The 15,303-nt window shown below is 40.7% G+C and overlaps 1 protein-coding gene across 1 annotated transcript in view; it reads right to left on the reverse strand.

Annotated features, from left to right (window-relative positions):
• dnah6 (dynein, axonemal, heavy chain 6) overlaps positions 1–15,303 on the reverse strand; it is a gene marked incomplete at both ends in the record, with an annotated part of 372,041 nt that overhangs the window by 136,331 nt on the left and 220,407 nt on the right. The window contains 2 exon segments of the mRNA XM_084318285.1: positions 56–259; positions 1,978–2,174. Coding sequence (XP_084174411.1) covers positions 56–259; positions 1,978–2,174 — 401 coding nt within the window.

A 15,303-nucleotide genomic window follows, 5' to 3' on the forward strand; every position in this document is an offset into this window, starting at 1 on the left:
CTACTTCCATAATGTGACGTCTGAGCCCTAAATCTGTTGCGGTAAGTCAGGTCACCTGATCCTGTGGGTCTATCATGAGTGGCCACCGCCGGCCGCGGGTCACCAGGATACCGTTCTCTGTGGAGACGGTGTCGCGGGGCAAGCCCTCTTCGTTCCACTGGCGAATGACGTACGGGTCGCCCAGGATGCTGATCAAGCTGAAGCTGGTGCTGATGGGGATGCCCAGCTCCTGGCACCGTGCCACCCACCCCTCGATCAGCTGGGGGAAAGGGCGCGCGTGCACGCACACACACACACACACACACACACACACACACACACACACACACACACACACACACACACACGTGTACAGATGAGTATGTGTACGGTCCACAAAACAGTCAAGCGCAAGCACACTGGGGTTATTATACTCTTATGATTTCAGTTGGGTTTTTATTTGTATTTTACATTTAAAGTATTATAGTTTTGAATTGGTTATTGTTTTTATTTTATTTCGTAACAGATGGAAAACAGTTCTGAAGAGTCTTTGAAAGGTCTATTGAATTCCTTAATTCTACCATTCTCTCCTGCTATCAGTTCGATGAGGGTTGAGGCCTAGTGGTTAGCCAAAAGCCTTCCCTGTTAGCTGAAGCTAGCTACCTCATGGCCTAGGAGGGTGGAGGAGGCCCCTCCACCACCCTCCAGCTATTGCAGTCTCTCTGTCAACTTGTCTACGTGTCAGCTTCGTTTCCTAGTCTGACTCAACCCGGAAAACCCCCCAGCTATAAAAGTGTATTTCCTTAGCAACAGCTATTAGCCATAACAACGGCTCTCTCAGTCTCTCTCTCTCTGTCACCTCTGACACACTCTAGCGTCTCTCCTATCTCTTCCCCATAGCAACGGTTTCTCCCCTCCCTCGCTGACCAGCTATCTCTGTTGATATTAACACCTCGGCCGATGACCTTGGCTCTATCCCTCGCAGGGCCTGAGTGAAGACACACACTGGCTGTCTCCTCATTTAAGATCTCTAGATCTGTCAGAGTAGATGTCTGCTGTCATCTACAGATATTTACATTATGTATTATACATATGAAAAACAAGTGCTTCTATCAATGATAATACAAAAACTTTAAATTTTTTGATCCACTTTTTCTCCTCAGATTTTTCTGTATTTTTCTCCCATCCCAATTTAGTCGTTATGCCAATTCCCCCCCTCCCTTTCCTGGTCGTTGCGCGCATGTGCCCCCCACTGGTCGTCTAGGGAGCCTTGAAGTCTATCACATGCTTCTTCCGATACATAGGAGACAGCCAGCAGCGTCTTTTCAACTGGCAGCGAGGACTCTCATTGGTGAAGTGTAACGCGTGGGAGGTCACACTACCTTCACCATTTCCCTCCCTCGCTGTGCAGGCGCCCTGACCGACCTGTAGGAGTCGCTGTTTACAACAACCAGATTACCACCTACCGGCTTCCCTCCCGCAGACACTGACAATTGTGTCTGTATGACGACCGCCCAAGCCGGAGGGACCGCTGACAGCCGGATTCGATACCAGTGTCTCTGCGGTGGTAGACAGACGCTTAGTCCGCTGTACTACCCGGCCGCCTATAATACAAAAACATTAAGTACAAAATGCAGATGCCATATGAGACAGATAAGAGGTACAAATAGCATAGCAAAAGATAAAAGGTAAAACATATTATACATATAAATTACATGAACCTCTTGGATGGTCAAGTATACTAATCTAGACACATAATGTGCAAGCTTGCTGCCTACATGAGATCAAATATGTTGTACTTACTGTGAATAGAAGCAGCCATACTACTATCTATCAGTTATAAGGCAATACTGTGCAACACATACTGTAACCGAGCTATACCTGCCACTTGTCTATAGCAACATACTTTACAGTAGTATATATAAACAAATCACATATCAGTGCTTTACAGTACCTACCAGTTGTCTGTAGTACAACACATATCACTGTTCTACCTACCAGTTCTCTGTAGTGTGAGGTGAAGGCACCGTAGTAGGCCACACAGGCAGCAGCGATGAAGACATCCCCCACTACGTTGTTAATCTCCTCTTCAAACAGGGCGACGCTCTCCTGCCAGCGTATCTGCTCATCACCCAGAGAGGCTGTCAGCTTTCCTGCCCTGGCCAGGCGTGCCTGAGTCAGAGCCATGTTGTCAGCTGTGGAGAGAAGAGGAAGGAGGGATGACTTACTGTCAATATGGAATACATTCACATCTTGTGTGCTGCCCCAAAACTGTAGCATTTTAAGCATTGGTGCAAAGGATAGCACCAGGGTCTCTCTCTCTCTCGCTATACCAAACATTTTGCAAACATGTACCGAATAGGTACAGTACAACTATCACCATTGCCATCAATCAATATATGATCACAGTCAATGCAGCCACGTTTCCAATAGCGCCTACACAAACATGCACGCCCAAATCTCTCTCTCTCTCTCTCTCTCTCTCTCTCTCTCTCTCTCTCTCTCTCTCTCTCTCTCTCTCTCTCTCTCTCTCTCTCTCTCTCTCTGCAGATGACTGGTGCAGACGCTACCAATGTGAATGTGGCCGTTCGCAGTATGTGCCTGTTCGAAAATACATGGAACGGCTGGGGTGTCTCGAGGAGAGGTTTGGGAACCACTGGACTAGAGCATACATTTGAGCCATCAAAGAAATGAAGCAAAAGTGGTTACCTGTGTTGAACTGGTTTATTTTTTAGAAAATAAAAAAATATATTGGATTACTATTACGACTACTACCACTGCCAATACTACTGATACATCCCTATTGGCAAACTTTATATTTAAAAAAATATATAAATAAATAAAATAAAAAATGTGGTTCATTATAAAACGGTGGCGGGCCGCCACAGTCTAGGTAATTAATGGGAAACACTGCGCAAGGGGGCATTGTAATCACTTGTGTCTATATACAGTATGTGTGTGTCTGTAACCATGGCAACTTGGATATCTTGGTCAGTGCTCGTCAAATATTGCTGGCACTAAGCAACGTCTTAGTCTACTGTATATCTACTGCCCCTCCCTGACAAAAGAAGCCACCCAACTCCTCATCCAATCAACAGTAATCTCCCGCCTCGACTACTGCAACGCACTGCTTGCTGGCCTCCCCACCACTGCCACCAAGCCTCTTCAACTCATTCAGAATGCAGCGGCCCGCCTGATCTCAAACCTACTGAAGTCGGCCCATGTCACCCCACTTCTTAGGGACCTGCACTGGCTCCCCATTGCTGCACGAATCCGCTTCAAGGCCCTCAACCTAGCATACCGTGCGGCAAAGGGAACCGCTCCCGCCTACCTCCGGTCAATGGTATCTAACTACACACCCTCAAGACCCCTACGCTCTGCATCTTCTGGCCGCCTCAGACCTACTCCTATCCAAGCTCTGGGAGGGTCATCAAAGAGAAGTCGCCTATTCTTAGTCCTTGCCCCACAATGGTGGAATGAACTACCCACCCCAGTTAGGACAGCTGAAACCCGTCCAATCTTTCTCCCTCAACTAAAGACGCACTTCTTCAACCATTATCTGAAATAAAAAAATAATAATAATAAAAAATAATAAAAAAAAACCTTACTGTCATGCACTTGTCCTAATAAATGAACCTACACTGTAGCACGCAACACTCTGATAATAATAATAAACTTTATTTGTATAGCACTTTTCATACAGAGGTTGCAGTTCAAAGTGCTTCACAACAGTAAAAAATACAGACATGAGCGAGCATAGCAAGGTATGGTAAATCAGTGTTTCACATTAGGATCTATCATCCTAATAGGCTCTCTGTTTACAGTTTCATTCAGTAATACAAATAATAAAATGGTTTAAAATGATTAAGTTAAAAAATATAGTTCTAATATAAAATAGAACGGACATACAACAGTAAAAAATACAGGCATAAGGGAGCATAAAACTTTTAAATGTAAACACAAAGAGATAGAGAGGTAGCAAGGTTAGGCAAATCACAGTTCTTCAGCAATACAAATAATAAAATAGAATAGATTTGATAGAGTAAAAAAGTGCGGGTTGATTCAGTTTAAAATAGGCTAAAAATAATAAGATAGAACGGACAGTAAAAAGTGTGATAAGATTGTTCAATAACGAAAAATATATAACAACAGAGCAGTGTATCGCTCTTAGTACTTTGAGTTTCCATCGCTCTTAACATAATACATCAGATATGATGATGAAAATGGCCCAGTTAGGAGAATCAACCTTGGCTAGGCGGTGATGTTCACGATGTACCTAACTGGAATGTTAAACAACTTTGCTAGCAGAGGAAAAGATTTAGGTCAGAAGTCATCCTCTCCTCACAACAGAGCATCACTCTAACATCATAGAACCGACATATGAATTTCATTGGAAGTGTATGAAAGTAGGTAGGGTAAGAATATAGCAAGGTATGGTAAATCACAGTGTTTCACATTAGGATCTAGCATCCCAATAGGCTCTCTGTTTACAGTTTGATTCAGTAATAAAAAATAGTCTAAAAATTATAAAATAGAACGGACATACGACAGGGTATTTAACATACAACAGCACAGTGTTTCACATTAGGATCTAGCATCCCAATAGGCTCTCTGTTTACAGTGTGATTCAGTAATACAAATAATAAAAAATAGTTTAAAATGATTCAGTTTAAAAATAGTCATCAGTAAGAAGTAAAAAGTGTGATAACCGACACATGAATTTGATAGGCAGTGTATAAAAGTAGGCAGGGTAAGAATAGTGCAGGTAAGTACAATTTGTGTCAGGATATCCCTGATGTTTCTATAATAATATTCCCCTTGCCACTAGGTGGTAGCAGATATCTATCTTCAAATATTTGCCTGCATTACCCCACAGTGAAATGCCTGAGCAAAGAGCTGTCTTTTAATGATGTCTAGCGAGTTGGCTTCTCTGATGTTTTGGGGTAGTTTGTTCCACAGTTTTGGGGCATAGTTGATAAAGGCTGCATTACCGATCCTCTTTTGACTGTTTCTGGGAGCCTCTAGTAGTCCAGCAGCTGATGATCGCAGTGTTCTTGCTGGTGTGTAATTTATTAGAGTGTTGGCGATGTAGCTAGGTCCCTGTCCATTTAGAGCTTTGTATGTAAGGAGAAGGACCTTAAAGTCAATTCTAAATGTTACAGGAAGCCAGTGTAAAGCAGCTAAGACTGGACTAATGTGCTCTCTCCTTTTGGTTCTAGTTAGCAGTCGGGATGCAGAGTTTTGGATTAGCTGAAGCCTCTCTGTGGTTTTCTTAGGGAGACCTGTGAAAAGTGCATTACAGTAGTCTAACCGGCTAGATATGAATGCATGGATTAGCTTCTCAGCATCGTTCTGATTAATAAATGGTCGTACTTTTGCTATATTTCTGAGATGGAAGAACGATGTTTTCGTCACTTTACTAATATGAGAATTGAAGTTCAGTTCTGAATCTATGATAACCCCGAGACTAGTGACCTCAGATTTGATCCAAGGGGTTAGTCCTCCCAGGTTCTTTATTAATGTTTATTTTTTTGTTTTGGGGCCGATAATTGAATGAATGAATGAAGTTTATTTCTTGGACATGTTATTCTTCTTATTTCTTCAAACAACTCACAGTGTCTTGATCCGTCAGACCAAACAATCTTAACAACAATTTAAAAAAAATCCTTAAAGGAAAAAAAAACATTTAAAAAAGAACAAAGAAAAAACAGGATTTATAAACAAAAGAGCAATGCGTTTGGTTAGCAGACATGTCAAAAAAAAGGAGTAGAGGGAAGCTTAGCTTATTGATCCCTACCCCCTTAAATTTGTATTTGTTCTTCCATTCATTTGACTAGAAGTTACATAATTTAGTATATTACAATATAGAATATTATTTTTTACTTATATTAAAAGTTTACAATAAAAAACATGATTCACTTGACAGCAGTGAATATAGTACATCACTACATACACAATATAACATAACTTTGTTTATCCTCACTACTCATTTCTGTATTTTTCTAATGTGTATTTTTTTAGCTGCTTTTTAAATTGTGCCACATGATTACTCATTTTGATGTATTCGGGTAAATTATTCCACAACTTCACTCCACACACCGATATGCACATGCTTTTCAGCATGGTGTGTACCATTGGTTGTTTGAGATTCCCTCTCCCTCTTAAATTATATTCACCTTCCCTGTCTCTGAACCATTTTTTTATGTTGCCTGGGATTAGCTTGTATCTGGCTTTGTATACAATGAGGGCAGTTTTGTAATCCACTAGGTCCATACATTTCAATGCTTGTAGCTTTATAAATAAGTTATTGGTGTGTTCATAATATCTTACATTGTTGATTATTCTTATTGCTTTTTTTTGCATGGTGCATATTGGCTGTAGAGTGCTTTTGTAGGTATTACCCCACACCTCCGCACAGTAGCTCATATATGGTAGGAAGAGTGTACAGTACAGTGTATACAGTGTTTTTTGTTTTAGAATGTGTCTTATCTTGCATAAAACACCAACACTCTGTGCCAATTTAGTCCTGACATATTTGATATGAGGTTTCCAGTTGAGTTTGTGGTCTATTATCACACCCAGAAATGTATTCTCAAATACCCTCTCCAGTTTAATAGTATCAATCCTTAGTTCAACCGGTGTATTTACTTGTATATCCCGTTTACCAAATATCATAATTTATTTTTTTTTATATTTAATGATCATTTATTTACATCAAACCACACTTTCAGCTTGGTTAGCTCAGCTGCGACATCCTTTAAAAGCATTTGGAGGTTCTCTCCCTCACAGAAGACATTTGTATCGTCAGCAAAAATTACATTTTTCAATATTTTAGACTCATTACCTATATAATTTATATACAGTATGAATAGTTTCGGGCCCAGAATTGACCCTTGCGGCACACCACAGATTATGTTTGACTGAGTGGACCTGTACTCCCCCAACTGCACAAACTGTAACTTTGTAACTCTTTAACCATTTGAGCCCTACTCCTCTGATCCCATACCTTTCCAATTTTAGTAGCAGAATTTAGAATTCTAAATTCTAAAGCAGAAAACTGAATTAGAATTTCAGTTTTGTTCTCGTTTAGTTTCAGGAAGTTCTTACTCATACATTTATTTATTGCCAGTAAGCAGTCTGTAATGGAGCTAATCGCTGTATCATTTGGTTCAGCAGATATGTACAGTTGTGTATCATCCGCATAGCTATGGAAATCTACATGATGTTCTCTGATGATATCACCCAGTGGTAACATGTAAAGGGAGAAGAGTAAAGGACCTAAGCAACTCCCTTGTGCAACTCCATAGTTGTCGTATATATCAGACATGTGATCTCCTAGTTTAACATAGAATTTCCTCCCTCTGATGTATGTTTTAAACCAGCCTAGCACATGTTCTGAGAAACCGACATGGTTTTCAAGACGATCGATTAGAATATTGTGATCGATTGTATCAAATGCTGCACTGAGATCTAGCAGGATAAGGATGGAGATCTTATTCTCATCAGAGTTTAGCCTGAGGTCACTGATTATTTTGGTGAGGGCAGTTTCAGTGCTATGATATTTTCTGAATCCCGACTGAAATTCTTCTAAGATGTTGTTTTCTTCAAGAAAGGAATTTATTTGAACTGAAACTATCTTTTAAAGTACTTTACTAATGAATGGTAGGTTGGATATTGGACGATAATTTGCCATTTCATTACTATCCAAGTTAGGTTTTTTTAGTAATGGCTTTACAACTGCTGTTTTAAAGGCATCTGGGAAAATACCAGTTCTAAGGGAAGTGTTTATGATATCTAGCACAGGGCTTGAAACACTATTAAACACCCGTTTGAAGAAAGCTGTAGGTATAGGGTCAATGTCTGAGGTGGATGAGTTACATTCTGAGACAGTTTTGCAGAGTACATCTAATGTGATGCATGTGAATCTTCTCATGGTTACATTGCGCGGTTTGCTGCAATCAGCTTTATTTCCATCATGAGTAATGCTGGCCCTGGTCAAGGTTTTGTTGTTAAAGAATAGTGCAAGTTCTTCACACTTAACCATTGATGACTGAGGAGGTGTAGGGGCAGTGTTGAGTAGTACATTAATTTCCAGCATTTTCTGTAATGATTTTAGAGAAGTAGTCTTTCCTTGCTAAGCGGATGGTTTTATTATAAGCAGTTAAAGCATCTTTGTATATATCACAGCAAATGGTGGTTTTTGTTTTTCTCCATTTTCGCTCCGCTGCACGACATTTCCTTTTTTCTTTGTTGACCGTATTATAGTTCAACCAGGGCGAGGTTCTGGTTTTCTTCTTTTTCGTTTTTAGTGGGGCGACAGAATTTAATATAGATGACAGTGCATCATTGAGATTTTCTACCATTTAATTTAGAGCATAGGTGTCAAACTCATGGCCCGCGGGCCAAATGTGGCCCGCCACGTCATTTGATGTGGCCCCCCAAGAGCTATGAAATTTTTTTTAATTTATTTAAATTTTTTTTTAAACATTAATATTGGGTTAAAAAATAGCGGCGTTAAAATAATTGTGGGTTAATGCGTTAATAAAGCTTTAATTTTGACAGCCTTAGTTATTACACATTTTTTTTTATTTATTTATTATATTTATTTACAGCTTTTTCATGGTCATGCAAGACCGACAGAGGAGAGGGCGAACCGGAGGAGAAGTGGGGAGGACATGCGACAAATAACGTCGGGTGCTGGGATCGAACCCGGGTCGGCCGCGTAGGTGCGCGTGGCACTATGGTACACGCCACAAGGGCGCCCCTGTTATTACACATTCTTACACATACATGTATGTTGAACATCTGAGGTATTGATGTAACAAAGGAAAAAAGCCAAAAGCACTTACTCCTCAGACATTCTTTGACAATTTTACAGCCCAAAATACAAAAAAGATCCAGGCGGAATAGGTAACAAAGGGTTGAAGAAATATTGTCTGAACTGTCAGATGCAAACTGGCTGTGTGACATAACCGAGCATCTCGCTCAATTGAATAAGAAGCTGTAGGGACGCAAACAAGTCCCACCCAAAACTTGACCAATATAGTTGTGAACTGAGACAACCCTTATTTTGTTATTTTTGAGTAGTTACAGTTGTGTGTTCATGCAGACACATAATAGCAATTTCATTACGAATTGAAAATGGTGGACCCTGATGTAAACAAGTCGAAAGTCTTTCTCTGGTCTGCATCCCCTTAACAATTGTGTGTATTGAGCTGTACTGTACTGTACCCATTCTGCAATCTGTTCATTAAAGTTAATTAAACTATCTTCCATTAGTTGGATGTATGGCCTCTGCAAGGTTGTGTGCAGCCATTTGTTTTTGTAACATCTGCTACATCTGTCCCACGTGTTCTTTGCAGCTCAGTTGTTAGTTCTGCCCCTCTTGACTGTGACAAAAAGGTTTTGAACAAACTTAATGTCATAGCTTGTATTTGATGATCTTCTTCTTTGTTATTTACTTGAATGGTTTGATCATTGATTAATGGAGTAATATGGGTTCTGATAAACTAAAATTATTTGTTAAAATAACATAAGCTAACATATATTTTTACATCTATGCAAATGCATATGCAATATGTATAACTTGAATAAGTAATAAATACAGAAACAACATGTTTAACAATATGTAAATGAGTAGCTACATTTATTTTACATACATTAACATTTATACGGTCTTTGGCCCTTTGAGGGCAACCATAATGCTGATGTGGCCTTCTGTGAAAATGAGTTTGACACCCCTGATTTAGAGAGCTGTCATGATTGTGTGGTTCATGTAGTCTGATAAGATCAATGAACTTTGATTCAGCCTTGTCGTTTAGGAGCCTCTTTTGAACTATGATTTCTTTTTTTGTTTTAGTAAGGGTTATTTGAGTATCAAAAAATATACAGTGATGGTCGGAGAGAGGTAATTCAGTTATTGAGATATTTTTTATGCTTAGCCCAGTTGTTGTTATAACGAAGTCTAATGTATTCCCAAGCCTGTGAGTTGCATTTGTTATATGCTGTGTTAGGTCAAAGCTATCTAGTAGATTTTTTTGTTCTATAGTTTTGGAGTCTGTTTTTTTTATTAAAATGGATGTTCAAGTCTCCATTTAGGATCACCTTATCATATCCGGTAACACATAGTGAAATCAGTTCAGAGAGCTCCTGTATAAATATTGGTGTGTCTAGGCGGGCGGTATATTGTGACGATAATGGTTGATTCTGTTTTGAGCTCAATGGCAAGATATTCCATCGACATGAACTCGCCTAGTTCTGTGATTCTAAACAAGAGTTTTGAGGAGAAAATTGCAGCAACTCCTCCCCCCCTTCTATTTGTTCTGGGTATTTGAAGAAAATTATAGTCTGGTGGACAAGCTTCTATCATTATTGATGTAGCTGTGTCATTATTTAGCCATGTCTCTACTAGGCAGATGCAATCTAAGTTATTTTCTTTAATCAGATAATTTACTAAAAATGTTTTATTATTCAGTGATCTGACATTTAGGAGGGCTAATTTTATTTGTTGGACTTCTTTAGAGGAGGTCTGCTTTGGCTTGAGGCCCTGAGGTTAATAGCAGGTAAACGCATTGATGGTGTATGGTTTTTACCATGCCATTGGCTGGTTATGATTACCGGTATGTTTTGAGAGATGGCATGGTAGTTGTACTATACTGTACTGTACTCTAGTGCTTTCGGGGACATTTCATCAGACGAGATGGCCTTGTGTGATATGGGGGGGGGGGGGCCTTGTGCTGCTGCTGCACATCGTGGCGAGATTGTGTCCTTCGTGATTATCTCTCGTGCTGGTATGAGTTTGATATCCTTGGAGGCCATTAAGGCATGACGCATGTTTGCTGCTAGAAGCCTCGAACCTAAGCGATTTTGGAAGAAGCCATTTCTTTGAAAGTGTTCTGGGTTATTCCAGAAAACATTGAAATTGTCAATGAATTTCAGGCTGTGTATAAGACAGGCAGACCCTAACCATGAATAAAAATTTAGGAGTCGACTAAAGGCTTCTTGTCCTCTGCGAAAGCATGCAATTGGTCCACTGATGGACACATCAGTGTCTATGTACACAGACTGATGTTTGTCTAGTGCAGGGAGGGGCAACTGGCGGCCCGCGGGCCGCATGCGGCCCTCACCGACGCTCCATGCGGCCCCAGGCCAATATTAAAAAAAAAATAATAATTATAATATTTTTTTATTTTTTTGTATTGTATTCGACTAAGAAGAGTTGGCAGTCGACTATGGCTCCTTTCGATCGATTAGTCGACTATTTGACTAATAGGGGTCAGCCCTAGTGTGGACATATGAAACGCTGTTGAAAGTGCCGTGCAGCAATATGGGGGTTTTGATAAACTGTCGGCTGTTGTTACCGATGGAGCACCGGCAATGAAAGGAAAACGCACAGGATTCGCTGGGCTTCTAAGGCAGAGTGGCGTTGAGTGTCCAATGCTGCACTGCATTATACATCAGGTAAGTTCGCTAACATAATTTCCATCTATTGTGGGTCACTATAATGACCAATGCGAGTCGAGTGTAGTCAAATTATATGCGAGAGTTGTTAAATCGCTTTTCTTTTTTTTTTATCTGATATAGGAGGCTCTCTGTGCCAAGAAGCTTGACAACTACAGCCATGTTATGGATTTGGTTACCAAGGTTACCAATCTAATTCGTGGAGGCAACATGTCACTAAACCATAGAAAGTTTGTCTCCTTTTTGGAAGAGATGGACACTGATTATGGCGACTTGCAGCTACACACAGAAATCCGATGGCTGAGCCGTCGGAAAGTACAGGAGCGACATTGAAACACTGCAAATGCAATTCAATGATCGGTTTGAAGATTTCAACGGCATGCAGTCACGGATAGCGCTGTTTGCCGGCCCCCTCACCGCTACGGTGTCAGAGCAGCCCCCACCGTTGCAGCTTGAACTGTGCGAGCTACAGTCAGATCCTTTTGTTCAAGCAAAGAGAAATGAGAGGGGAATTTAGTTTTGGAAACTGCTACCTGAGCCCCGCTTCCCACTCCTCAGGGACTTTGCCCTCTCTATGGCCAGTATGTTTGGGAGCACATACATATGTGAGAGCAATTTCTCAAACATGAAGCACATCAAGTCAAAGGAGAGAAACAGGCTGTCGGATGAAACATTATTTCATCTGATGCAGATTGCATGCACAAACATTGAAGTTGACATTCCTGCTATTGTGCGCCAAATGGAGAGACCACAAGTGTCTCATTAAAGACAGGGGGGAGGAGGAGATGATGAAGATGTGTAGAGGGGGGGAAGGAGATGATGCAGAGGTGTAGAGAGGGGGGAAGAGATGATGAAGAGATGTAGAGAGGGGGGGAGATGATGGAGAGGTGTAGAGAGGGGACCATTATTATTATTATTATTATTATTATTATTATTATTATTATTATTATTATTATTATTATTATTATTATTATTATTATTATTATTAATAATTATTATTATTATTATTATTATTATTATTATTATTATTATTATTATTATTATAACCATTATTGACCCACTGTGGGGCGAGGGTGAATGTCATGCCAGTTTGATAAAGGGTCAATGGGAGGCATGTAGTATTGCACTTTACTTTACTTGCACTTTACTTGTTTACTTTTGTAGTGTTCAGATAACACTAATAACACAAACACAAAGCAGCATTCCTGCTGCATTTCACTACAACAGTAAATCAAAAGTGCAATAATAAATGATTTTGTTAAATGTATACACTTTTATCCTGCTACTAAACAAAACATTCCTGAGTGCTTCATATCCATAACATGCATTTCAGTGTTATAATGTTTTGTTTAGTAGCAGGATAAAAGTTTATACATTTAACAAAATCATTTATTATTGCACTTTTGATTTACTGTTGTAGTGAAATGCAGCAGGAATGCTGCTTTGTGTTTGTTGAGCAGTGGGCTTTAAGTTCATACATTTATTTTATTATAAGCCTTAATTATAATTGATCATTTTTGTATATATTTGGGGTTACACAGCAATACTTTTAAATTCAGCTGTTTATAAATTCATAAAGTTGAAATTGCATTACTAAATGCATTTGAAATGGAATAAAAACAAAGTTACAACAAATTTTAATTGTTTATATACCGTGACTATTAGGGCTATTTGAGTGATGGGGTACTACTGGCCGGACTGCCGATAAACAATGCGGCCCCTCAGATTGATTGTGGACATTTTGTGGCCCTCACCATATACAAAGTTGCCCACCCCTGGTCTAGTGTGTTCATTAAACATGTGAAATCTTCTTTCAATGTCTCTGTGCCCGTCTTCTTTCGCAGGATGTCAAACGATCCAGAGTGAATGAAATTTTTGTTATGCCCGGTCTGATGAGTGTTGGAAGTATTTCGGCCAGCTCTTTCACAGATGTGTTGTCTAGACATATATTTTCTGTGTTTGCCATTTCCACATACCTTGTTGTGGAATCTCCATTCAGTATGCAGTCTGTTTTCTGTGTGAGGTTAGCATTTTTCTTTCCAACAGTTCTGGGGCCGTTTGTTTTTGGATTAGGCCTAGTCTGCCGGTTCTTACCACAGTCCTGTGGCCTTGGTGAAGCCTCGCTAGCTGTACCACTAGCCTTGTCAATAGCCGGCATGGTAACGCTAGTCTCGTACCTTCGACGTCGGCTACGCGACGTTCTCCTCGGCGCATGGTAGTCTCTTCGCTGTTAGCCGTTAGCTCGGTCTGGGTCGTGTTTGCTAGCCGCGTCGCTCGTGGCTCTGTTTTCCTCGTCGTCTCGTCGTTAGCGTGTGCTCCGATGTGCCGGCTGTTAGCTTCGCTAGCATTAGCGTGAGCTCCGGCATGCCAGCTGTTTGCTTCGCTAGTGTTAGCGTGAGCTCCGGTATTCCTGCTATTAGCGTCGTTAGCGTGAGCTCCGTTACGCTCGCTGTTTGCTTCGCTAGCGTCGTTAGCCACGCTTCGAAGTCTCTTTGCTTTGGGTGTTGATATGCGTGTTTCCGAGAGTAGGTTGAAACTATTTCCTGGCGGTACCGGGGGTGAGGTAATAGTCGTGTTCCTGGTTCGTTTATTTCTCCTTTTATCCTTGACGGTGGTCCACTGCTTTGGTCTAGCTCCTTGCTTATGCCAGGGACTGTCTTTTGGGTGGTGCTGTTCTGTAGCTAGCCTAGGCCAGGTCTCAATCATGGTATCGTTGGCTATATTTGTAGTAACTTCAAAAATAGTCAATGAGTCGCTCATCCTGTTGGATTTGGTGCAGGATAGAAACTCGAGCCTCCAGCTCTACAATCCTTACTCATCCTCAGGCAGCTAGTACATTCTGTGGGAGAGCCGAGTCCCGGCATCTTCCCTTATTTCTTGTCTTTTCAGGTTAGGCTAAACTGAAGCTAAGCTAGGTACTTAGCTGGTGATGGTGGGTCTTGTTTTCTTTCAGCCGGGGTCTTTATGAAGTATTCTCGCCTTTCATAAATATCCTCGCCTTCAGCAGTGCCCGACATAGTCCTTTGTGTGTAGCTTATAAGACGGAGACTTCTTCATCTCGCTGGTCCTCCCACAGAGAGATCTCGCTACTCGTCCTTTCGGCGAAGTACTGCGGTCATAAATCTAAATAAATAAATTCACAGTTCTGGAGAAGTACCATAGGAACTGGGAGTTAATGTACAGTATTTAGAGTTGAAAGGGTTATAATAAATCATCAAGGTAGCGATAGGCAGAAAAACACGGAGCGACAGTGAAAAGCAGCTTGCATAGCAGAAGCAGGAAGATGAAAATTGTTACTCAGCTGATGGAGTTGTACCTTTCCTGATGACTTGTCGTACAGAACTTGTAAGTCGCTTTGGATAAAAGCGTCAGCTAAATGACTAAATGTAAATGTATATATATTCGTGTATATAATACTAAGGACCAATATGGCGGGATGGTAGTTGGGGACAGGAGCAAGGTTGGTGTAAGATCTACTTGGATTACACAATGTTACAGTGAGTCTCAGTGAGTTACAGATATTCTCCTAAATATTCATGACTGGAGGGTGGTTTTAAAGGAAGTTCTTTAAAGGAAGGGAGTGCACATGAGTGGTTTAAGTCCTATCTCTCAGGTAGATGTTTCTCAGTCGGAGTAGGCCCCCATGTGTCTGAGTCTGTTACCCTTTCCTGTGGGGTCCCCCAGGGCTCGGTACTTGGTCCGATTTTATTTTCACTGTATTTGCTCCCATTAGGACACATTATTAGCCCTTTTAAAAGCATCTCCTACCACCTTTATGCGGATGATATCCAGCTGTATTGCTCTTTTAACCCTGATTGCCCTGATGATTTTAATTCTAATTTTATCGTTTTAAATGAGTGTCTG

This window comes from Notolepis coatsorum, assembly GCF_963971535.1.
Source record: "Notolepis coatsorum genome assembly, chromosome: 7".
NCBI classification, from domain to species: Eukaryota; Metazoa; Chordata; class Actinopteri; order Aulopiformes; family Paralepididae; genus Notolepis; species Notolepis coatsorum.